Source organism: Chiloscyllium plagiosum, unplaced genomic scaffold (assembly GCF_037043375.1).
Source record: "Chiloscyllium plagiosum isolate Xiang-an unplaced genomic scaffold, Cpla_swu_hap1 HiC_scaffold_4, whole genome shotgun sequence".
NCBI lineage: Eukaryota > Metazoa > Chordata > Chondrichthyes > Orectolobiformes > Hemiscylliidae > Chiloscyllium > Chiloscyllium plagiosum.
The window spans coordinates 72,660,869-72,685,641 of NW_028270142.1; the positions used below are offsets into that span (position 1 = coordinate 72,660,869).

At 43.6% G+C, this 24,773-nt stretch overlaps 2 protein-coding genes across 7 annotated transcripts in view; one reads left to right on the forward strand and one right to left on the reverse strand.

Annotated features, from left to right (window-relative positions):
- Nucleotides 1-22,114, reverse strand: part of LOC122549114 (uncharacterized) — a 226,083-nt gene extending 203,969 nt beyond the window's left edge. For 2 of the 6 annotated variants that reach the window (XM_087986366.1, XM_087986364.1), the window contains exons 1-3: nucleotides 21,903-22,114; nucleotides 8,081-8,255; nucleotides 4,135-4,206 (exon numbers count right to left, since the gene is read on the reverse strand). In XM_087986366.1, the coding sequence (XP_087842492.1) occupies nucleotides 4,135-4,206; nucleotides 8,081-8,255; nucleotides 21,903-21,974 (319 nt within the window). In that variant the 5' untranslated portion in view covers nucleotides 21,975-22,114. The remainder of the gene's footprint in view (nucleotides 1-4,134; nucleotides 4,207-8,080; nucleotides 8,256-21,902) is intronic. The other 4 variants (XM_087986363.1, XM_087986362.1, XM_043688409.2 and 1 more) reach the window with 4 other exon arrangements.
- A 57-nt stretch (nucleotides 22,115-22,171) lies between these two features.
- LOC148150166 (uncharacterized) overlaps nucleotides 22,172-24,773 on the forward strand; it is a 30,525-nt gene continuing 27,923 nt past the window's right edge. The window contains exon 1 of the mRNA XM_087986367.1: nucleotides 22,172-22,307. Within this exon, the coding sequence (XP_087842493.1) occupies nucleotides 22,257-22,307 (51 nt within the window). The 5' untranslated portion in view covers nucleotides 22,172-22,256. The remainder of the gene's footprint in view (nucleotides 22,308-24,773) is intronic.

Sequence of the window (24,773 nt, forward strand, 5' to 3'; positions counted from 1 at the left end):
AAAGGAATTCAGCAGCAACAACAGTTGAGGAAAAACTGCAGACATTTAAGGATGTTTTTCATTGCTCACAGCAAAGATGATCTGAGTAGGAAAGATATATTCTAGGAAGGGATAAAGTGAGGACTGCAGATGCTGGAGATCAGAGCTGAAAATGTGTTGCTGGAAAAGCGCAGCAGGTCAGGCAGCATCCAAGGAACAGGAGAATCGACGTTTCGGGCATAAGCCCTTCTTCAGGAATGAGGAAAGAGTGTCCAGCAGGCTAAGATAAAAGGTAGGGAGGAGGGACTTGGGGAAGGGGCGTTGGAATTGCGATAGGTGGAGGGAGGTCAAGGTGAGGGTGATAGGCCGGAGTGAGGTGGGGACGGAGAGGTCAGGAAGAAGATTGCAGGTTAGGAAAGCAGTGTTGAGTTCGAGGGATTTGACTGAGACAAGGTGGGGGGAGGGGAAATGAGGAAACTGGAGAAATCTGAGTTCATCCCTTGTGGTTGGAGGGTTCCCAGGCAGAAGATGAGGTGCTCTTCCTCCAACCGTCGTGTTGCCATGGTCTGGCGATGGAGGAGTCCAAGGACCTGCATGTCCTTGGTGGAGTGGGAGGGGGAGTTGAAGCGTTGGGCTACGGGGTGGTTGGGTTGGTTGGTCCGGGTGTCCCAGAGGTGTTCTCTGAAACGTTCCACAAGTAGGCGGCCTGTCTCCCCAATATAGAGGGGGCCACATTGGGTGCAGCGGATGCAATAGATGATGTGTGTGGAGTGCAGGTGAATTTGTGGCGGATATGGAAGTGTCCCTTGGGGCCTTGGAGGGAAGTAATGGGGGAGGTGTGGGCGCAAGTTATGCATTTGTTGTGGTTGCAGGGGAAGGTGCCGGGAGTGGAGGTTGGGTTGGTGGGGGGTGTGGACCTGACGAGGGGGTCACGGAGGGAGTGGTCTTTTTGGAACGCTGATAGGGGAGGGGAGGGAAATATATCCCTGGTTGTGGGGTCCGTTTGGAGGTGGCGGAAATGACGGCGGATGATACGTTGTACATGGAGGTTGGTGGAGTGGTAGGTGAGGACCAGTGGGGTTCTGTCCTGGTGGTGGTTGGAGGGACGGGGCTCAAGGGCTTCCACCTTAGTACCCTGCAACCACACAGGATTAACATGGATTGCACCAATTTCATCATTTCCCCTCCCCCCCCACCTTATCCCAGTCCCAAGTCTACAACTCAGCACTGCCCTCTTGACCTGTCTATCATCTTTCCCATCTATCCACTCCACCCTCTTCAACCTATCATCTTCTTCCCCACCTTCACCTACCCATTGCATTCTCACCTACCTTCCCGCCAGCCACACCCCCCACTCCCATTTATCTCACAGCCACCCCACCCTCCCCAATTAAGGGTTTATGCCCAAAACATCGATTCTCCTGCTCCTCGGATGCTGCCTGATCTGCTGTGCCTTTCCAGCACCACACTCCCGACTCTAATCTCCAGCATTTGCAGTCCTCACTTTCTCCTAGTCAATGAGTCGAAGCCTGACATAGATGTTCTTGTTATCCAGATGTTCCAGGGAGCTCAGAAAATGGCATTCAACCCGTTTGCCAGGAGGGAAATTGCAGGGGATCATAAGACCATAAGACATATGAGTGGAAGTAAGGCCATTCGGCCCATCGAGTCCACTCCGCCTTCAATCATGGCTGACGGGCATTTCAACTCCACTTACCCGCATTCTCCCCGTAGCTCTTAATTCCTTGTGACATCAAGAATTTATCTTGAAGACATTTAGCGTCCCGGCCTCCACTGCACTCTGCGGTAATGAATTCCACAGGCCCACCACTCTCTGGCTGAAGAAATGTCTCCGCATTTCTGTTCGGAATTGACCCCCTCTAATTCTAAGGCTGTGTCCACGGGTCCTAGTCTTGATGCAAAAAAGATGCTCGAGTTGATGTGGGTCATAACTAACCTCTCGAAGCACTTCAGGATTATGGACGTCAGAGCCACCAAGCGGTAGTCGTTGAGGCACACTGCATGTGTTTTCTTTGGTACTGGGATAATGGCGATCTTCGTGAAACAGGTGGGAACTTCAGATTGTCGCAAAGAAAGATTGAAGATGTCAGCAAATACTTCTGCTAGCTGGTCCTCACTGGATTTGAGTGCACGGGGTCTACATCTGGGCCAGTCACTTTCCTCAAGTTTACTCTCAGGAAGACTGATCTGACATCTGTAGCAATAACAAAGGGAACAGGTGCATCCAGTTCTGTCAGAGCAGGTGATAGCATACCACTGGTATTCTGCTCAAATCAAGCATTAGAAGCATCAGAGAGGGATGTGTTTTTGTCTGGATTTTTGTTCTGCTTCATTTTGTATCCCATTATGTAGTGCAGGCACTGCCACAAGCAGCATATGTCTGTGTGGTTAGCTTGTGCCTCTGATTTGGTCCGGTACTGCCTCTTTGCATCTCTAATGGCTTTGCTGAGGTGCTATCTGAATTTCCTTTATAGGTGTGGGTCATCCTACATGAATTTTGCACGCCTGGACTTCAGTAGGCTAATGGATTTCCCAGTTCAGCAAAAGTTTCTGGTTGGAGGAACAGAGGGATTTGGGTGTGCAAGTACACAGATCCCTCAAAGTTGCCACCCAAGTGGATAGGATTGTTAAGAAAGCATATGGTATTTTGGCTTTCATTAACAGGGGGATCGTGTTTAAGAGCCGCGAGGTTTTGCTACAGCTCTACAAGTCCCTGGTGAGACCACACTTGGAATATTCTGTCCAGTTCTAGTTGCCCTACTATAGGAAAGATACAGAGGCTTAGGAGAGGGTGCAAAGAAGGTTTACCAGGATGCTGCCTGGGCTGAAGGGCTTGCCGTATGAAGAAAGGTTCAATAAGCTCACACTTTTCTCTCTGGAGAGGAGGAGGGAGAGAGGAGACATGATCGAGGTATACAAGATAACGAGTGGAATAGATAGAGTCAATAGCCAGAGACTATTGACACACATTAACATATTCAACTCGGTCTCTCCTGCATGCACACAAATACATGTTTGTGGGGTGAATTTGTACTTGCAGAACTATATTTTATTTTGCTCAAAAACTGCATAAATCCGTGTAAAATGCTGTAAATTCCACTTTAGAAATAGAATCAGTCCGACTTATCATTGTGGCACAGACAGACTTTAACCTCACACCTTCAATGCTGAGCTGAGCTGAGATGGAACCTACCACTGAAGCTATCTTGAGAAAGTAACTTTTAAAAAGTTCTGGGATTTAGATATGAAGGAACTGAAACTAACATCATCATTCTAAAAGATGAAAGACTTAAGCTAAATTTATTTAATATTACACTCCACGACACTGCAATCCTGCTGCTATTAATTCTGTGTCTTATGATCCTGCTCCACAACCACCTGATGAAGAAGCAGCACTTCGAAAGCTAGGTTTCCAAATAAACCTGTTGGACTATAACCTGGTGTTGTGTGATTTTTAACTTTGTACATCCCAGTCCAACACTGGCACCCCCAAATCATATTAAGCTCAATGGACTGTGGTTGCTGTACGTAAAACAATGAAACTAATCCTCACCCAATTAACTATTTCACCCTAGATTAGTTTTTGCCCTTTCCCATCGCCAACCTCACCTACATACTGTTTGATCAACCGACCTTTAATATTTCCCTATTACCATTTCATCAACTTGACTGATGTTATTCTCCAGAACCAGATCAAGCAATGCCTCCTGCCTCGCACTAACGTAGAAAACTCTCAACACTCGTGAGAAAGCCATTCCCATCTTTATCAATTACTATCCGAGTCGAGGTTAGAAAAATGTAAGTTTTCAACTATATAGTTCAATTACATTTCTGGTGATATAATATCTGGTTTTGTAAGCTAGATGTGCGACTGAGTCCATGTTCCTCACGATGCAATCTATTGTTGTAGTATAAAACAATAATTTAACAACCCTTAAGATTCACAGAGTTGCATTTTCTCATTTTCAATGAATATTGCTATGAACCCTCGAGCAGTAATCATTTTTTAAATTTTTTTTGTATCAAGTTTATAATTTCTTTGCTTGTTTATCTTTTAGATTTCTCAATTACCTACAGCACAAAAAAGGAAACAATTACACAACAGCAAAGTATGAACTGAAAATTCTTACTTACCAACTGGATGCCCCTTCCCTTGGCAGTTTAAATACAACTTCTGACCTAGTCCAATGTCAACCAGTTCACCTTCTGTTAATAAACAATAGAATTATGATTAAAAACTAAGATCATGGCCTAATCGAATACTGAAAATAATTACAAAATATCATGTTTTGCATGAAGACCATTTTAGAAAAGTGTGGCAAAGAAAGATCAGATCAAAAAAAGAGACACAATTGAAAAGATAATTTGTTCCAAATTTTAATCTGGCACCTTTAAAATTTCTTCTTGAATGTATCCCGCTGTTTTGAAATAGATTTCTCTGAAAATATCTGTTCCCAGTCCACTCTGGTCAAATTATATTTTGCTTTAAAGCTTATTATAATCAGCTTTCCCGCAGTTAAGAATTTTGTTATGAAAAAAGATAAGGCGAGGCCTAACATCAGGGGTTATGACCAGTGTATGCAAAATGCCCTCCTACTGATACTTCAACTACACGCCCAGTGTCTTAACTGAACTTAACTCAGGACTTGTAGGGTCTTCTGCATATTGGCTTAAAAAGCAGTCCTAGATTCTGCTCCCTCCAAACCTTTCACACAATGGCTACTCCCGAGGAGGTTAAAATTATTTGCTATCACTACTCTATTACTTCTTCATTTCCCGGAAAGCTACTCTTCTATTTCTCTGCGGCGGGGAGAACTATTATGAATTAACTGTCCCAATATAGTAACGTCCTATGAACACACCCCTTGGCAAAAAAGGAAAATTCAGACAGATTCTCCAATCAAGGTGGGAGAAACATTCAGAGAAAATCAGAGTCATTAGCAACCAAGAGATGTTCACTTAAGCTTCTAACTCTTTTGAGACCCCAATATCTTCTGGCATTACTGAAAAAACTAAAACCCAGAAATCTGGATCTGAGAGAGCTGGCCACACTCATTCAGGCTGTTAAAAAAAACCCAAGGCCTCCTAAGCTGTTTACTCAAGAGGTCTTTAGGAGCCAGTTCTTCACCTTTGCCTTATAACCTGCCTTCAAAATAACCTCTTAAAACGACAGTTTCATCATATATCTTCAGCTAGAAGGTTTCAAGACCTCTTTGCATCCATTGTACCCAGCACTTTCCTATGTGGAGTCAGTTAAGCTAACAGACTGAAGATCAGCATTTGAGATGAAAGGGGTCTCAGGAGGCAGCAGAGGTAGAATTTACTCAGTATTTTTGGATGAAGGTGGCTTCAAACACTTTAGTTTTGACTTTTGCCCTCATGCCAGCAACATTAGGGTGGCAATGCTCATGAAACCTCTTCCTCCCATCCATTCCTTTATAGCTGACAATGATTCCTAGTTTTAAATGGCACAACTATCATCTCTCTATGGGACCAATAACTCCGCATGGACAGCACGGTGGCTCACAGCGCCAGGCACCAAGGTTCGAATCCATTCTCCCAGTGTTTGCATGGGTTTCCTCCTGGTGCTCTGGTTTCCTTCCACAGTCCAAAGATATGCAGGTCAAGTGAATTGGCCAAGCTAAATTGCCCATAGTGTTAAGTCAGAGGGAAATGGGTCTGGGTGGGTTACTCTTCGGAGGGTCGGTGTGGACTTGTTGGGCTGAAGGGCCTGTTTCCTGGAGTAGCAGAAAGCATAAGGGACTGTCAAAGAATACAGGAGGATATAGATAGACTGGAGAGTTGGGCAGAAAAGTGACAGATGGAGTTCAATCCAGACAAATGTGAGGTGATGTATTTAGGCAAGTGTAATTCTAGAGCGAATTATACAATGAACGGAAGAGCCTTGGGAAAAGTTGATGGGCAGAGAGATCTGGGAGTACAGGTCCATTGTACCCTGAAGGTTGCTGCAAAGATGGATAGTGTGGTCAAGAAGGCATATAGTTTGCTTGCCTTTACTGGATGGGGTATTGAGTGTAAGAGCTGGCAAGTCATGTTAAAATTGTACAAGACATTGGTTCGGCCGCATTTAGAATACTGTGTACATTTCCAAATGGATATGGACGCTTTGGAAAGGGTGCAGAGAAGGTTTGCGAGGATGTTGCCTGGCATGGAAGGTGCTAGCTATGAAGAGAGGTTGAGTAGGTTAGGTTTGTTTTCATGAGAAAAAAGGAGATTGAGGGGGTACCTGATTGAGGTTTACAAAATCACGAAGGGTATAGAAGGATTGAAAGAGACGAGCTTTTTCCCAGGGTGAAGGATTCAATAACGAGAGGTCACGCTTTCAAGGTGAGAGGTGAAAAGTTTAAGGGGGATACACGTGGCAAGTACTTCACACAGAGGGTGGTAGGTGTCTGAAACATGTTGCCAGCAGAGGTGGTAGAGGCAGGCACGGTAGATTCATTTAAGATGCATCTCGACAGATGCATGAGTAGGTAGGTGGGGAGCAGAGGAATACAGATGCTTAGGAAACGGGCGACACGTTTAGACAGTAGATTTGGATTGGCTCAGGCTCAGAAAGCCGAAGGGTCTGTTCCTGGGCCGTAAACTTTCTTTGTTTTTTTCCCACACTGTAGGTAATCTAATCTAATCTCATCTCATCTTCTGCTACTACTTCAGTTCCATCTAGCCATGGAATTTCTAACTTGCGGTGGAAATCCATTCTGCTGTAGTAATGCCCCATAGCACCTCATGCATTTGTTTGAAATCTAGCTGATTTAGTATAAAATTAGTACCATGCAATATAGCAGAACACACCCTTCATGTAAGGATGAGACTAGAATTGTGATGAATATCTCAAACATGTTGGTAAAACAATCTTCAATGCACTGTCTAGGAAATGCCAGTGATTTGCTGGGGAACAGGATGGATGTCAGAAAACACAGGGACACTAGTCTGAAACTGTGAGGTCAAATACACATGGCAGTACAGCAGTCTGAAAATATTTCAGTTTATCGGACTGCTTACACTCCTGTTGTCATCACTATTAGCAGGCACTCTGAATTCCTTCAGTTTGAGAGTACTGTAACAGGAGTAGAACACAAAGCTCTTTGTGTCTGCTCCACCAATCACTGAGATCACGGCTGATCATCCACTTCAATATCATTTTCTTCTTGCTGTGACATGGTTTCAGGTTTAAACCATTGTTACATCAGAATCATCAATGCAGCAGTGATTGTTAGATCTCGGTAGCATCTTTCTCAACAATTAGTGTGTCATTACTTTAAGCTTAACATAAAATCTCATCTTCAATGCAAATGTGCAAACCTTTCTAATCCTAAAATCAAAATCTGCATCTTCAATTAGTATAAGCAAGATTAATAACAATCCATTTGTTCTTGTAAATTTATACTTTACACTGAGCCACGGCATGGTGGCTCAGTGGTTAAAACTGCTGGGGTTCTATGATTTATACGATGTATAGATGGATAGAAAATTTGACAGCAATTTCCAAAGCCGAGAAGCAGAGGCTTTGCAGCATGAGGTATTTTCTGCGGCTCGTGCTGAAAATCAGTCACTCCAAAGCAATTATGGCCACTGGAAGGAGCGTATAAAGTTTGGGTTTTACACAAGCAGCTTTAAATACAAAGTTCTCAAGTTGCAGGAAGGCTGCAAAATTGCCAATTCTCCAAGAAAAGCAAAGTTTGCTGCACGTGCTGCAGGAAACTCAGACAAAACTCTGCTCTCATTTTAAAGTTTTTATTTCAAACATATTTTCAATCCTTATTTTTACATTTTTAATTGAAGGTGCAAATATACTTGCACAAATACTTCTCGGGAGATGTGACATAGCCATTTATAGGTGAAAAGGTTAGGAGCAACTTCATACAGAAATTATATGTAAATGCAAAACATTAAATATCACCTGGCCTTTCCTCAATTTATCTAATAGCAGTTCTATGAATTACAACATGTGAATTGAGTCAATTGCTCACTTCTGTGGAGCAACTTTTTTTGGACATCCAATAAATAATTTCATAATATAGAAGAACATATAAGTACAAGAGTTATAAAATCTCACCTTGAGGCTGAAGCAATACTCCTTCTCTCTGAAGAGATGCATAATTAAGAAATGGTGGAATCATAATCATGAGGACAAGGTACTTTAAAACAGAGATAACTCGAAGACAGATTCTCAAACACGAATTTGATTTGGCGTTGGGTTCTATGGAACAAACTTGATCTGGGTTGTTTTTCTACAGAAAGAAGAGTCAAGTAAACAAAACAATTGCAAGCAAAATACGTTCATACACTGTAAATAGCAAGACCACTACTCTTATGCAACTGTTGTTTTGCATATGAAAATACACCATAATGAACACTTAGAAAGAATGAAACATATTTGTCCTCTCTTGCTCATTATTCAGTCACTATTCTGGATAAAGATTGATCATTCTGACAAAAGTGCAATATTGACGATGTTTTAGTAGTTTCTGAAAATACTTTCCAATGATATTACTGTCACAACCTTGCATTGCCTTTTTTCTGACCGTGGTCTTCCAATAGATGTAAAGTACTTGTGCAAACTAAACAGAATAAACACTGAAATATTAAAAGAGGTACAGACTGAATGGCCAAGAATGGTTAAAATGTAACACTGAAATCCACCTTGGTCTTTTTCCATTTTAAACACATGCTCAGGTTTTTAAATAATTTACCGTGATGGTACAGATCAACCATGATCAAACAAGTATAGAATAGGTTTGAGATGCTGAAAGACCAACTTGTTTTCATATGACGAGAAAGAGAAGCAGCACCGATAATGGAGAAAGCATTACAGGCAGGGTCCAGAGTAAGACTGGAACAAGGAATATTTCACATAGCCCAAAAAGAGTCAGGCATAACTGGTGTCCGTGCAGGTCCTCTCTTGCCGAGAATTGTAAAATTTTATGTGTTTTGTTTCCAATTTCCACTCCACTTTCACCTTCACCTGGTCCATTTCCGACTCCTCCCCTCCCTTCTTCGACATCTGTTTCCATTGCTGGAGATAGGTTAGCCCCCAATAGCCATGATAAATCCACCAACTCCTGCTACTTGATTATACATCCTCAAACCCTGCTTCCTCTAAAGACTACGTCATTCTCCCATTTCATCCGTCTCCACTACATCTGTTCCGATGCTGTCAATTTCGACAAGGGAACCTCCAAAATGTCCACCTTTTTCCCTAACAGAGGATTCTCCCACGACCATAGTTGACAGGGCCCTCAGCCACATCCGATCCATCTCCTGCATTTCAGTCTCCACTCCCTCTCTCTTTCCTCCAACAATAGCAATCGGACCCTCCTCATCTTAATCTATCCATTCCTCCATCATCCACATTCAAAGGATTTCTGCCACCTCCAGGAATATATTGCCTTCCTCTCCCTTATCAGTCTTCTAAAGGGACCAATCTTACCAGCATACCATGTTCCACTCCTGCACGTCTCCCAACATTTCCCCCCCCCCCCCCCCCCCCCCCACCCCGGCAATAGCCTCACAGCTTCTTCAATTGCAACTTCCAGATGAAGCAGTGATATACCTACATTTCAATTAATCTAGTTCACCATATTCGCTGCTCACAATGTGGTCTCCTTTACACTGGAGACTAGGTGACTGCTATGCAGAATATCAACATTTGTCCGCAAAAAATGAACTTGGGCTTCCTGTTGCCCACCATTTCAACACCCCATGGTGTTCCCTGGCCAACATCTGTCTTCAGTGAAACTCAGCACAAGCTGGAAAAACAGAATCTCATTTTCCACTTAGGAACCTGCAGTCTTCTGGACTCAATATCAAGGGCTAGAGAAACTTCTCCCATGCCTTACTCCAACTCCCACACACCAAATCTTGTCATCACATGGGCTGTTAGCACAAACAACACATTTTCAGCCAGTAAGGTCCCCATTACTAAGTATTCATTCTCCCAAACTGACCTTTACCCATTCCTTTCTCTGCCCAACTGTTTTTCTCTCTCTGTGTCTGGGCTTGATCTCCAACTATCATTTCCTAATTTCCCCCACCCACCCCAAACCTCATCTTTAGCATGTATACCAACAGATCTGAAGAATGGTCACTGGACCTGAAACATTAACTCTGCTTTCTCTCCACAAATGCTGCCAGACATGCTGACTTTCTCCAGCAATTTCTGTATTTGTTATCATTTCCAACACCTACAGTTCTTTTTGTTTATTGATAATAATTGAGTGTCTGTGATTCAAGAATCAGTTTCATGTTGAGCATGCAGGAGAAATGTCATTGTCGTCATCATCATAGAACTAGACAGCACAAAAAAAGTTCTTCAGTTTACCAAGTCTGCGCCAGTTAAAAATGGTATTTTGATTAAGATAGTACTTTTTTTCAAAAAAACTTGAATTTAAATATCACGTTTTGACGAGAGAGTGTCACAAAACATTTCTACAACTAATGAGCAGTTTTTAAAAGGAATGTTATTGTTGCACTTTAGGCAAATTTCGAAGAAGATGGGAATAGTAAATCCCATGGCAGAAATGCCATCCTGCCTAGAATTTTGTTTTCATTGATATACTTTGTTGATCAGGCACTGAAAACTCACCAAGCTTCTGAATTCCAGTATAATTTTTTTTTATAACCATTTAGAAAGACATATAAAGCTTCAGTTTAAAATCTCAATAAAAATGCGGCACTCACTCCTCCCTCTACATTACGAGAAAGTGTTCTTGATTGTACTTTCAAGACCCTACAGCAAGGCTCAAATACACAAACTTCTGACGAGGAAGCTAGGATATCATCATTTTATACAGTAAATATAATGACCAAAAGAGAGAATGCAAGGATGCATGGCAATATAGTCCATTAAGTCAGAATATGGTAGCAAGGGTCTAATGTTCAATAAATGAGCCTCAAACTTAATGTTTATTTTTACACAGATGTCATGTCAGAATGAGACCTCAATTTAACATACTGTCACTTATCTAAGTCATAATTTATAAAGCCAAGTCTCCTGTGCACTCTTCATTTAAACAAAGTTGTGAATCGAAATCAGAGGTAGTTCAAAGAAGGTTTATGACTTTGACACCTGAAATGATCAGGTTGTCGTATAAGGAGATGTGAGACAGATTTGGCTTGTTTCCACTGGAAGTAAAAAGAGTGAAAGTGATTTGACCGAAGGTTTTAACCTCCGAAATGGCCTTCAAAAGGTGAATATACAAAGAATGTTACCTCTTGTGGGGTAGTCCATAACCAGCATGGTTTTAAATTAAGGGTCACCTTTTACAGCAGAGAAGAGGAGATTTTTTTTTTCCTCTCAGAGGGTTATGCAACGTTGGAACTCTGGTCTCAGAAAGAGGTGGAGGCTGAGTGGTTGAATATTATTAAGCCAGACATAGATTATTGTTAGGCAGCAGATTCAAGGGTTATCTAGCATTGGTAGAATTCAAAACAGAAACAGATCAGCAATGATCATATTGAATATCAGAAGAGATTCCAGCGATCAAATGGCCTACTCCTTATTCATACGTTCATATGGTCGGACATATGGGCGGCGCGGAGGCACAGTGGTTAGCACTGCTGCCTCACAGCGCCAGAGACCCGGGTTCAATTCCCGACTCAGGCGACTGACTGTGTAGAGTTTGCACATTCTCCCCGTGTCTGTGTGGGTTTCCTCCGGGTGCTCCGGTTTCCTCCCACAGTCCAAAGATGTGCACGTCAGGTGAATTGGCCATGCTAAATTGCCCGTATAGTGTTAGGTAAAGGGGTAAATGTACGGGAATGGGTGGGTTACGCTTCGGCGGGTCGGTGTGAACTTGTTGGGCCGAAGGGCCTGTTTCCACACTGTAAGTAATTTAATCTAATATAATCTAAAAATCTAATATTGAGATAGTGGTTAGCAAAGCATGCACGATCTTAGGATTCATGAACAGAGGTACAGAGGTACTAAAGGAGGGAAATTATGCAGAAACTTTAGAAAGCTCTGGTTAAGCCACAAGCATTGTTTCCATTTGAAGTTACCATCATTTGGGAATGATTTCGAGGTGCCAGTGGTGGACTGGAGTGTACAAAGTTAAAAAATCACACAACACCAGGTTATAGTCCAACAAGTGCATTTGGAAGCACTAGCTTTCGGAGAACTAGTCCTTCTTCAGGTGGTTGTGGAGTATAAGATCAGAAGACACAGAATTTATAGCAAAAGTTTACAATGTCATGCAACTGAAGCTATGTTTAGGTGGCTCAGTGGTTAGCACTGCTGTCTCACAGCACCAGGGTACCAGATTCGATTCCAGCTTTGGGCGACTGTCTGTGAGGAGTTTGCACATTCTTCCTGTGTCTGCATGCGTTTCCTCCGGGTGCTCCGGTTTCCTCCCACAGTCCAAAGATGTGCAGGTCAGGTGAATCACTAAATTCACTCAATTGTCCATAGTGTTAAGTGCATTCGTCAGAGGGAAATGGGTCTGGGTGGGTTACTCTTCGGAGGGTCAATGTGGACTGGTTGGGTTAAAGGGACTGTTTCCACACTGTAGGAATTCTAATCTAATCAAAAGACCTGGATTGTTTATTAAGTCTCTCATCCTTTAGAATGACCATATTGATTTTAGTTCTTTCAAATTTAAATCCCAGAACTTTATTTTTAGAATTACATTTCAAGTGAACTTTAACGACAGTTGCCACGTCATCTCAGACAATGAATTGAAGGTGTGAGGTGCCCTGTGTGAGTCTGTCTGTGCCCCAATGTCCAGACAGATTTTATTTCTAAAAAAAAGGGATTTATAGAATCTTACATGGATTCATGCAGTTTTTGAGCAAAATAAAATGTAATTATGCAAGTACAAATTCACCCCACAAACTTAGGCGTGTATGTGTGCTTGTGTGTGTGTGTGCGCGTGGGGGGTGGGGGGGGGTATAAATGTCTGTGAGAGAGCATCTGTGAGCATGTGTGAGAGCCTGAGTCTAAAGGGGTATGAGTCTGTGAGAGGGTGCATGTGTGGGTTTGTATCTGTGACGGTATGAGAGAGAGCTTGAGTATGAGAGAAAGCCTGCATGAGAATGTGGGTCCACAAAAGTGTGCGTGAGAGAGAGCAAGAGATCACCTGTAGTGTGACAACGAACCCAAGGTTCCGGTTGAGGCCACCCCCATGGGTACTGAACTTGGCTATCAGCCTCTGCTCGGCCACTTTGCATGGTTGCTTGTCCCAAAGTTCACCTTGGAGGGCGGACAGCCGAAGGACTGAGGTTGAATGTCCCATACTGCTAAGTGTTCTCTGACTGAGTCAGTGATGACTTCAGTCATCCTGGACATTAGACCTTGGACCTTCGTGGGACATGCGCACGACATATACGTTTGTGGGGTGGATTTTATTTTGCTCAAAAACTACATGAATTCATGTCAGATTCTGTAAATCCCTTTTTTAGAATGAAAATTAGTCTGAACATTGGGGCACAGAGAGACTCACACTCTTCAGTGCATTATCTGATACAACATGACATCTATTTGCTTGAGAAGGTAACTGTAAAAAAAAGTTCTGGGGTTTACATATGAAAGAACTGAAACCAACATGGTCATTCTAAAAGATGACAGACTTAAACAATCCAGGTCTTGTTCAATACATAATTTCAGTTGCATCACACTGTAAACCTTTCCTATAAATTCCGTGTTTTAGGATCTTATACGCCACAACCACCTGATGAAGGAGCAGTGCTCCGAAAGCTAGTACTTCCAAATACACCTGTTGGACTATAACCTGTTGTGATTTTTAACTTTGTACAATCTGGGAAGTCTGTGGAAGTCCTTAAGAAAGTGCAGCAGAGATTTATCAAAATAATTCTTGGGATAAAGGATGGAAGCAAAAATGTTAGATTGGATGAGGTCTCCCTCTCTCACACACCCCTGAAGGATGAGCAGGGCTCTAAAAGCTTGAACCGTCAAATAAATCTGTTGGACTGTAATCTGTATCATGAGATTTTTGACTTTGTCCAATTCAGTCCAACATCAGCAGCTTCACATCATGTTCTCCTTGAATAAAAGAAATTTGACGGGAGCTTTGATAGAGGTGTATAAGATTATGACAAGTACAGATAAGGTCAACAAACATAAATTGGTCCCTTCACTTGGTGGAACAGGGAGTTAGAGTTAAAGGAGTCATAGAGATGTACAGCACGGAAACAGACCATTTGATCCGACTCGTCCACGCTGGCCAGATATCCCAAACTAATCTAGTCTCGCCTGCCAGCACCTTGCCCATATCCCTTCAAACTCTTCCTATTCATATATCCATCCAGATGCCTTTTAAATGTTGCAATTGCACAGCCTCTTCCTCTGGCAGCTCATTCCATACACTTACCACTCTCTGTGAGAAAAAGTTGCCCCTTAGGTCTCTTTTATATCTTTCCCCTCTCGCCCTAAACCTATGCCCTCTAGGTCTGGACTCCCCAAACCCAGGGAAAAGACTTTGTCTATTTATCCTATCCATACCCCTCATGATTTTATAAATCTCTATAAAGGTGACCCCTCAGCCTCCGACGCTCCAGGGAAAACAGCCCCAGCCTATTCAACCTCTCCCCATAGCTCAAATCCTTCAACCCTGGCAACATCCTAGTAAATCTTTTCTGAACCCTTTCAAGTTTCACAACATCTTTTCGATAGGAAGGAGACTAGAATTGCACGTAATATTCCAACAGTGGCCGAACCAATGTCCTGTACAGCTGCAACATGACCTCCCAACTCCTGCACTCAATACTCTGACCAATAAAGCAAAGCATACCAAACACCTTCTTCACTATCCTATCTACCTGTGACTCTACTTTCAAGGAGCTATGAACCTGCACTCCAAGGTCTCTTTGTTCAGCAACACTCCCGAGGACCTTACCATGAAGTGTGTAGTAAGATTTGCTTTCCCAAAATGCAGCACCTCACATTTATCTAAATTAAACTCCATCTGCCACTTCTCTGCCCATCGGCCCATCTGATCAAAATCCCATTTTAATCTGAGATAATCTTTTTCGCTGTCCAATACACCTCCAATTTTGGTGTCATCTGCAAACTTACTAACTATACTTCTTATGCTCACGTCCAAATCATTCATATAAATGATGAAAAGTAGTGGACCCAGCACCAATCCTTGTGACACTCCACTGGTCACAGGCCTCTAGTCTGAAAAACAAGCCTCCACCACCACCCTCTATCTTCTACCTTTGAGCCAGTTCTGTATCCAAATGGCGAATTCTCCCTGTATTCCATGAGATCTAACCTTGCTAACCAGTCTCCAATGGAGAACATTGTCGAACACCTTACTGAAGTCCATAGAGATCACAGCTCTGCCCTCATCAATCCCCTTGTGTTACTTCTTCAAAAAACTCAATCAAGTCTGTGAGACATGATTTCCCACGCACAAAGCCATGTGACCATCCCTAATCAGTCCTTGCCTTTCCAAATACATGTACATCCTGTCCCTCAGGATTTCCTCCAATAACTTGCCCACCACCGACATCAGACTCACTGGTCTATAGTTCCCTGGCTTGTCTTTACCACCTTTCCTAAACAGTGGCACCACGTTAGCCAACCTCCAGTCTTCCGACACCTCAACTGTGACTATCGATGAAATAAATATCTCAGTAAGAGGCCCAGCAGTCACTTCCCTACCCTCCTACAGAGATCTAGGATACACCTGATCAGGTCCTGGGGATTTATCCACCTTTACCCGTTTCAAGACATCCAGCACTTCCTCCTCTGTAATATGGACATTTTTCAAGATGTCACCATCTATTTCTCTACATTCTATATCTTCCATGTCCTTTTCCCGTAGTATATACTGATGCAAATTACTCATTTAGTGTCTCCCCCATGTCCTGCGGCTCCCTATTCTCTCCCTAGTTAACGTTTTGTCCTTAATGTATTTGTAAAAACCCTTTGGATTCTCCTTAACTCTATTTGCCAAAGCTATCTCATGTCCCCTTTTTGCCCTCCTGATGTCCCTCTTAAGGATACTCCTACTTCCTTTATACTCTTCTAAGGATTCACTCGATTCATCCTGTCTATACTTGACATATGCTTCCTTCTTTTTCTTAACCAAAACCTCAATTTCTTTAGTCATCCAGCATTCCCTATACCTACCAGCCTTTCCTTTCACTCTATATTTTTTCTGGACTCCTGTTATCTCATTTCTGAAGGCTTGACATTTCTCAGCCGTGATTTTACCTGTGAACATCTGCACCCAATCAACTTTTGAAAGTTCTTGCCTAATACCGTCAAAATTGGCCTTTCTCCAATTTAGAACTTCAACTTTTAGATCTGGCCTATCCTTTTCCATCACTATTTTAAAACGAATAGAATTATGGTCGCCGGCCCCAAAGTGCTCCCCCACTGACACCTCAATTACCTGCCCTGCCTTATTTCCCAAGAGTAGGTCATGTTTTGCACCTTCTCTAGTATGCATACCCACATACTGAATCAAAAGAATTTACTTAACAAATTCCTCTACATCTAAACCCTTAACACTATGACAGTCCCAGTCTATGCTTGCAAAGTTAAAATCGCTTACCATAACCACCCTATTATTCCTACAGATAATTGAGATCTCCATACAAATTTGTTTCTCAATTTCCCTCTGACTATTAGGGGATCTATAATACAATCCAAATAAGGTGATCATCCCTTTCTTATTTCTCAGTTCCACCCAAATAGCTTCCCTGGATGTATTACCGGGAGCAGCCTCCTGAAGTACAGCAGGAATGCTATCCGTTATCAAAAACACCACCCCCCTCCTCTCTTGCCTCTCTTTCTGTCCCTCCTGTAGCATTTGTATCCTGGAACATTAAGTTGCTAGTCCTGTCCATCCCTGAGCCACATTTCTGTAATTACTATGATATCCCAGTCCCATGTTCCTAACCATGCCCTGCTTTCATCTGCCTTCCCTGTTAGGTCTCTTGCATTGAAATCAATCAGTTAAATTTATCAGTCCTACCTTGTTCTCTGTGTTGTCTCTTCTTACCCTGACTGTTTGACTCGCCTTTGTTCTCAACTGTATGAGTCTCAGATTGAAATCTTTCCTCACTATCTAGCAAATCTCCCTGCCAGTATATTAGTCCCCTTCCAATTTAGGTGTAATCCATCTCACTTCTACCCCGAAACAGCTTCCAATGATCCAAAAATGTGAATCCTTCTCTCATTCATCTGCTCTATCCTCCTATTCCTGCCCTCACTCGCTTGGACGGCACAGATTTGAAGGCTTACAGTAAAAAATAAATAATCAATGGGAAACATTATTTTTACTGTAATGGAATTGACCTTGATCATTTAAGGATAGTGGTAGCAAAGACAATGATTTATTTTGTCAGGGAATTGAATGGGTAATTTATGGAAAGAAACTTACAAAGTTAAGAGATTAGGGCAGTGGAGTGGTACTAGTTTGATCACTGTAGATAGCCAGCACAGGCTCAACATGGATACATGGCCTTTGTGTGCTAATGTTCTATGTAGATCAGCATTGTGCTAATCGTGCCCATTGCAGACATACATGGTTCACAAATAACGACTTTGATAAGGTGCAACATGAGAGGTTGCTCTGGAAAGTTAGATCGCATGGAATCCATGGGGAGCTGGCAATTTGGAGACACAATTGGCTTGATGGTAGGAAGCAGAGGGTTATCGTGGCTGTGATGAGTGGAGTACCTCAGTGCTGAGTCCGTTATTATTTGTTATTTGTATCAATGGTTTGGATGGGAATGTACAAGGCATGATTAGTAAGTTTTGAAAAGTGTAGCAGTGGAAAAGCACAGCAGGTCAGGAAGCACCTGACGTGCAGGAGAATCAACGTTTCAGGCATAAGTTTCCAGCACCACACTTTTCAACTCTGATTGCCATCATCTGGAATCCTCACTTTCTCCATGATTAATAAATTTGCTGATGACACCAAAATAGGCAGTATCGTGGTCAGCGGGAAAGGTTATCAGAAATTGCAGTAGTACCCTGATCAGCTGGGGAAGTGGGCCGAGAAATAGCAAATGAAGTTTAATATAGCTAAGTGTAAGATCTTGCATTTTGGAAAGTCAAATCAACATAGGAGTTTCATGGCGAATGGTGGGGCCTTAAGGAGTGTAGTGGAACAGAGGGATCTTGGAGTTCAGGTTCAGAGTTCTCTGAAGGTGGAGTCACAGGTAGACAGGGCAGTGAAGGCGGCTTTTGGCACACTGCCCTTCATCAGTGAGAGCATGGAGTATAGAAGTTGAGAAGTTATGTTGCAGTTGTACAGGACATTGGTGGAGTTGCACCTGGAGTATTGCGTTCAGTTTTGGTCACCTTGTTATAGGAAAGAGGTTTAGACTGGAAAGAGTGCAGAAGAAATTTACAGGAGTGTTGCCAGGTCTCAATGGCGTGAGTTATAGGGAGAGATTGGACAAACTAGGACATTTTTCTTAAGATCGTAGGAGACTGAGGGGAATTCGTGGGTGTTGGGATGATCAGTGGAACAAACAGTTCATGGAGAACTTTAGATCAGCATCTACACGAAAGCAACACACACAGACCAGATGCTTAACTACAGAAGCAATCATCCCAACATCCACAAACGAAGCTGCGTCAGGACATTATTGAAAAGGGCCACAACACATAAGAAAAATACTGACACAGCATATTCAAGAAGAACGGGTACCAATAAACAATCTGCTGATTCCTAAACAACAAACCCAAACAAGCAGACACAATGCGTCCACAAACAATGCCCCATTACCATACATCAAAGACACCTCTGAAATGACTCCCAGACTACTCTGACCCCTTGGCATCATTATAGCCAACAAACCTACCAACACACTTAAACAGTGAACCGAAAGGACCCTATACAAACAAACAATCAATCAGCAAAACAAATGTCATTTACAAAATACAACGTAAGGAATGAAGCAAACACTACATTAGACAGACAGGCAGAAAACCAGCCACCAAGATACACGAACACCAACTAGCCACCAAAAGACATGACACACTATCGTTAGAAGCCTTACATATGGACGAGGAAGGACATCACTTCGACTGGGACAACAGATCTGTCGTAGGACAGACTAAACAGACACGCACAGGAATTCCTGGAGGCCTGGCATTTAAAGTAGAACTTTATCAATAAACACATCTATTTGGACCCCTTTACCAACCTCTGCGAAAAAGAACTGGAAATGATATCAGGGCTGAAAATGTGTTGCTGGAAAAGCGCAGCAGGTCAGGCAGCATCCAAGGAGCAGGAGAATCGACGTTTCGGGCATGAGCCCTTCTTCAGGAATGAGCCCTTTCCTGAAGAAGGGCTCATGCCCGAAACGTCGATTCTCCTGCTCCTTGGATGCTGCCTGACCTGCTGCGCTTTTCCAGCAACACATTTTCAGCTCTGATCTCCAGCATCTGCAGTCCTCACTTTCTCCTGGAAATGATATCACCCAACTTAAGAGACAAAGACAAATAAATAAAAAGCAGGACATAACACCAGCACTTCACTGGAGGCTAAATGATGATGTTATTTAGCATGGTGATGGAATGTCTGAAAACAAACTTTTCAGCTCAGCGAGCAAACTTACAACCAGATATATAATGTCGGATGCTCATGTTGTACAGTGCATACATAAGGAATGAGGAGTTTGGAGTAGTGTCTAGAGTGTAGTGCTGGAAAAGCACAGCAGGCCTGACAGCATCCGAGGAGCAGGAGAATCGATCATTGAAGGAGGAGGCCATCTGGGATTTTCTATGGTGGAATTGGTCGTCCTGGGAGCAGTTGCAACGGAGGCAGAGGAATTGTCAATAAGGATGGCAATTTTATAGGAAGCAGGATGGGAGGAGGTGCAGTCCAGGTTGCTGTGGGAGTCAGTGGGTTTGTAGTAGATGTCAGTGATTAGTTGGTCACCAGATATGAGATGGAGAGGTCCAGGAAGGGGAGGGAGGTGTACGAGATGGTCTGGGTGAATTTGAGGTCAGGGTGGAAGGTGTTGGTGAATTTGATGAACTGTTCAACCTCCTCGTGGGAGCACGAGGTAGCACTGATACAGTCATCAATATTGCAGAGGAAAAGGTGGGGAATGGTACCAGTGTGGTTGTGGAAGATGGACTGTTCCATATACCCGACAAACAGGTAGGCATACCTGGGTGCCATGCAGGTGCCCATGACTATCCCTTTGGTTTGGAGGAAGTGGGAGGATTGGAAGGAGACGTTGTTGAGGATAAGGACCAATTCAGCCAGGCAAATAAGTGTGTCAGTGGAAGGATACTGGTTGGGTCAGCATGAGAGGAAGAAAGAGGGCTTAGAGGCCTTCGTCATGTCGGATAGATGTATGCAGGACTCAGATGTCCATGGTGAAGATAAGGCATTGGGAGCCGGGGTATCAAAAGTCTTGGAGGTGGTGAAGGGTGTGGATGGTGTCCCGAACGCAGGTGGGGAGTTTCTGGACTAAGGGGGACAAGACAGTGTCAAGGTATGCAGAGATCAGTTCGCTGGGGCAGGAGCAGGCGGAGACAATGGGTCAATTGGGGCAGTTAGGTTTGTGAATCTTAGGAATGAGGCTGTGCAGGGTTCTCGGACTATGAGGTTGGAGGCTGTGGGTGGGAGATCCCCAGAGGTGGTGAGGTTGTGGATGGTCTGAGGAGATGATGGTTTGGTGATGGGAGGTGAGGTCATGGTCGAGGGGGCAGTAGGAAGAAGTGACTACGAGGTGGCGTCTGGCTTCAGCGTGTCAAGGTCAGTGCGCCAAACTACCACTGCACCTCTCCTGCTATCCGTCGGCTGGCTTGACAGTGACGTTAGGATTGGAGCAGAGGGAATGAAGGGCTGTGTGTTGCAAGGGTGAGGGGCTGGAGTGGGTGAGGGGGGTGGACAGGTTGAGGCAGTCTATGTCACGGCAGCAGTTGAAACTGAAGAGATCAAAGGCAGGTAACAGGCCAGCATAGAATGTCCAGGTGGGTGGGATGTGTTGGAGGCAAGAGAATGGGCAGGAGTCTTGATGGAAAAAGTGTAATCTGAGGTGGAGGCAGAAATGTTCAAGGTCGCAAAGTGAATGAAATTCAGTAATCTGGGAGTGTACGGAGTAGTGTTTGGAGTACTCAGTCATGCACAGAATGTAAAGGTGGTTAGCACTGCTGCCTCACAGCACCAGAGACCTGGGTTCAAATCCCGCCTCAGGCGACTGACTGTGTGGAGTTTGCACGTTCTCCCCATGTCTGCGTGGGTTTCCTCCCACAGTCCAAAGATGTGCTGGTCAGGTGAATTGGCTATGCTAAATTGCCTGTAGTGTTAGGTGAAGGGGTAGATGTAGGGGTATGGAATTGTTGGGCCGGTGCGCTTCGGCGGGCCGGTATGGACTTGTTGGGCCGAAGGCTTCCACACTGTAGGTAATCTAATCTAAAGTCCCGTATATATGAACTGGAGCTGCTGATGTTGGACTGGGGTGTACAAAGTTAAAAATCACATAAGACCAGGTTATAGTCCAACAGGTTTATTTGGCAGCACTAGCTTTCCGAATGCTGCTCTTTCATCAGGTAGTGAAGGTACAACCACCTGAAGAAAGGAGCAGTGCTCTGAAAGCTAGTGATTCCAAATAAACCTGGTGCTTTGTGATTTTTAACAGTATATATGGAGTACGGGGTACAAGAGATAAATAAGATAGCGGATGCAAGGGAAGGAGTACACTACGTGGAATAAGTGGGATTGGGGCATGGATACACAAGTTGCAGTATACAGGGCAAAGTCGGCGACGTCAGGAATGCACGAAGTTCGGGGTACAGAGGGTGAAGTGTGCACAGCTCCAGGGATACTGGGGATCTGGGTCAACACACATGGGGATCTCTAGCGACCTTCCCATGCCCAGGTAATGCTGCGGTGCCTCCAGCAAGGCGCATGCTCTCGGCCCCGGACACCAATTACCTGCTCTTCCGGCTCTGATACAATAAACGGCGGCCGGGCCGAACGCTGCGTCCTCCTCCACAAACCCACCATGTCTTACACTTCCTCAGTCCACAACAGGCTCCAAGCAGGAGAGTTATCCAACTCGGAAATGGGCTGCAGAGAAAGGCCCTAATCTCTTCAGGATCCACCCCTTCAGGGTCAGGCCAACAAACACACCCCGCCCCCACACGCAAGGCCCGGCCCTCCAGAGAACATCTCAGACACAGACTACCTTCTGTCCCCGAGAAACCAAAGATCCGCCAATGCGAACGTCCTTTCATCTCCGAGCCCCGCCCATAAACTGGATCTGCCAACGTGAAGGCCTGCTTCTCCATGCCGCAAAGCACTCTCCTTCCCCTCTTGCACCGAGTAGGTCTCACGCAGGTGAGTAGGTGTCGCAACACAAACCCCTGGCAAGATTTACTTTCAACTCTTCATCAATCTCAGAAACCTTCTCACCTTTTAGCTAATTTTTTGCCAAGGGCATATCAATCCCAAACATTTATAATTTGCTCACCAACTTGTCATATGGTACTATGTTCAATCGCTTTCTGAATGTTCAAACTTGTCAGAAAACTCAGTTAAATTTGTCAGACATGACCTGCCTTTTACACGTTGGTTTTGTTTTGTACAAGTGATTTTTCTCTAAGTGTATTATGGCCTCCATGAGTTATAGAATATCCCTACAACGTGGAAACAGGCCTTTCAGCCCAACAAGTCCACACAGACCCTCCAAAGAGTAACCTCCCAGACCCATTCTCCTGCCCAATTAGCCTATATTTAACCCTGATTAATGCACCTAACTTACATATCCCTGAACACTATGGACAATTTAGCATGGCCAATACATCTAACCTGCACATCTTTGGACGGTGGGAGGAAACCCACACAGACACAGAGAGAATGTGCAAACTCCACAAACAGTTGCCGGAGTCTGGAATCAAACCCACGGTGTTGTGAGGTAGCAATGCGAACCACTGAGTCAACCCAAGGTGTCAGGCTGAGAAATCTGTTGTTTCCTGTGTTATCTATTGTCCCTTTCTTAAATATTTTCAATTTTCCAGTTCCCCAGGACTGTGTTCAGAATGGATGATTTCTGCCAAGAGCTCCCTTAACTCAGCTTTGACAAAGGGTCAGTTAGACTCGAAACGTCAGCTCTTTTCTCTCCTTACAGATGCTGCCAGACCTGCTGAGATTTTCCAGCATTTTCTCTTTTGGTTTCAGTTTCCATAACACTCTCAGTAATCCATGTGAGCTGGTAACTTCTCAACCTGGAGTGCTTCAGTGAGCAGCTTACCCTGCTTGTTCCTTATGAGCTCCCATTCAATTCTTCACTAATCTTTTACTATGCTTGAAGAACATGATACTATTTGTTTAAGTACAGCCTGCCATCCTTTCCTCATGCTTCTTCTTTGCCTTCATTCTACAGAATTCTGTATCCTTTCACCAAGTCACTTTTTATTGACTCATAAAGAGACCTTGACTCTAGTACAACCTCTTTAGAGTCAGCTTTCAGAATGCCAGAATCTCTGACACTCCTCTTTTTACCTGTCAGCGAAGGATCCCTGAATGGACCAATCAGGAAACTCATACTCTCTGATCTCATTACACTCTTAGCCTTCCTTATTCCAGCCTGAGCCTCTCTCCTGCATTTGAGGTATTCCTCCTGATTTCTAATGCTATTATTATTCTGGTATGCATCATCTGCCTTTTTCTTCCTTATTTTCTCGTCACTATCCTTCTTCATCCAGGGTACTCTAGCTTTGGATATGGGTATGTACCTGGCTTGCACACTATTCATCTCCCTTTTCAAATTCTCCCATTTTTCATCCAATATTTTATCCACCAAAACATGTTTCAATCAAGGTACTTCAGTTCAACATTTAGACCCCTTTGCCAGTCTGACAGCTTAATCATTGATTATTAAATATTAAATATTTTTTGTCTTTTTTCAGTATCGTATGGAAACTGTTATGATCACTATTTTTCAGCTTGCCTCATTTCCTAAGACCAGATCTAACACAGCATTCTCCCTGGCAGTAATGAAAACGTACTGTTCCAGAAAGTTCTCCTGCATGCATTGCAGGAATTTCTCCCCTCTCCAGTCCCTCCAGTCTAACTATCCATCTCTTCTTGTCTTGCAGACTTCCATAATCTGCCATAATCAGGTGTTCCATTCTACTTCCTCCCCGTTATTTAGAGGTTTACAATATATACCCAATAAGGTCATTGTTCATTTCCTGTTTGTCACCCTCAACCAGATAGATTCTAATCACTACCTAAGTATGATCACAACTCCTTAAGGTTTAAGATAGCCATGAATAAGGTTAAGTCAGAACCTCGCAGTAAGTACAAAGTTGAACAAATACATGAATAAGAAGGAAATAGATCGATACAAATCCTGTAAGTGAAGATAGTTTTAGTATGGAAGGGCAAAATGTGTCAGTGCAGGTTTGGAGGGCCAAACGGTCTGTTCCTGTGCTGTATTGTTCTTTGATGGGGCTGATGGGCTGAAGTCTGTTTATTTCAATGCAAGACGTATGGGTAAGGTCGATCCTCTGGCTGTTCTGAATTCCTCCCACAGTCCAAAGATATCCACATGGGTGGATTGCCCATGCTAAATTGCCCTGGTGTCCAGGGATGTGAAGACTAGGTGGATTAGCCATGAGAAATGTAAGGCTATAGGGATATGATGGGAGTAGGGAGGGTCGGTATGGAATTAGTGAGCCAAATGGCCTGCTTCCACACTGTAGGAACTCCATGATAAATCGGGGATGGGGAAATTATGTCCGTATTAGGCAGGAACTACAGAACATTAATTGGTAGCAGCTGTTATTGGGCAAGTCCACA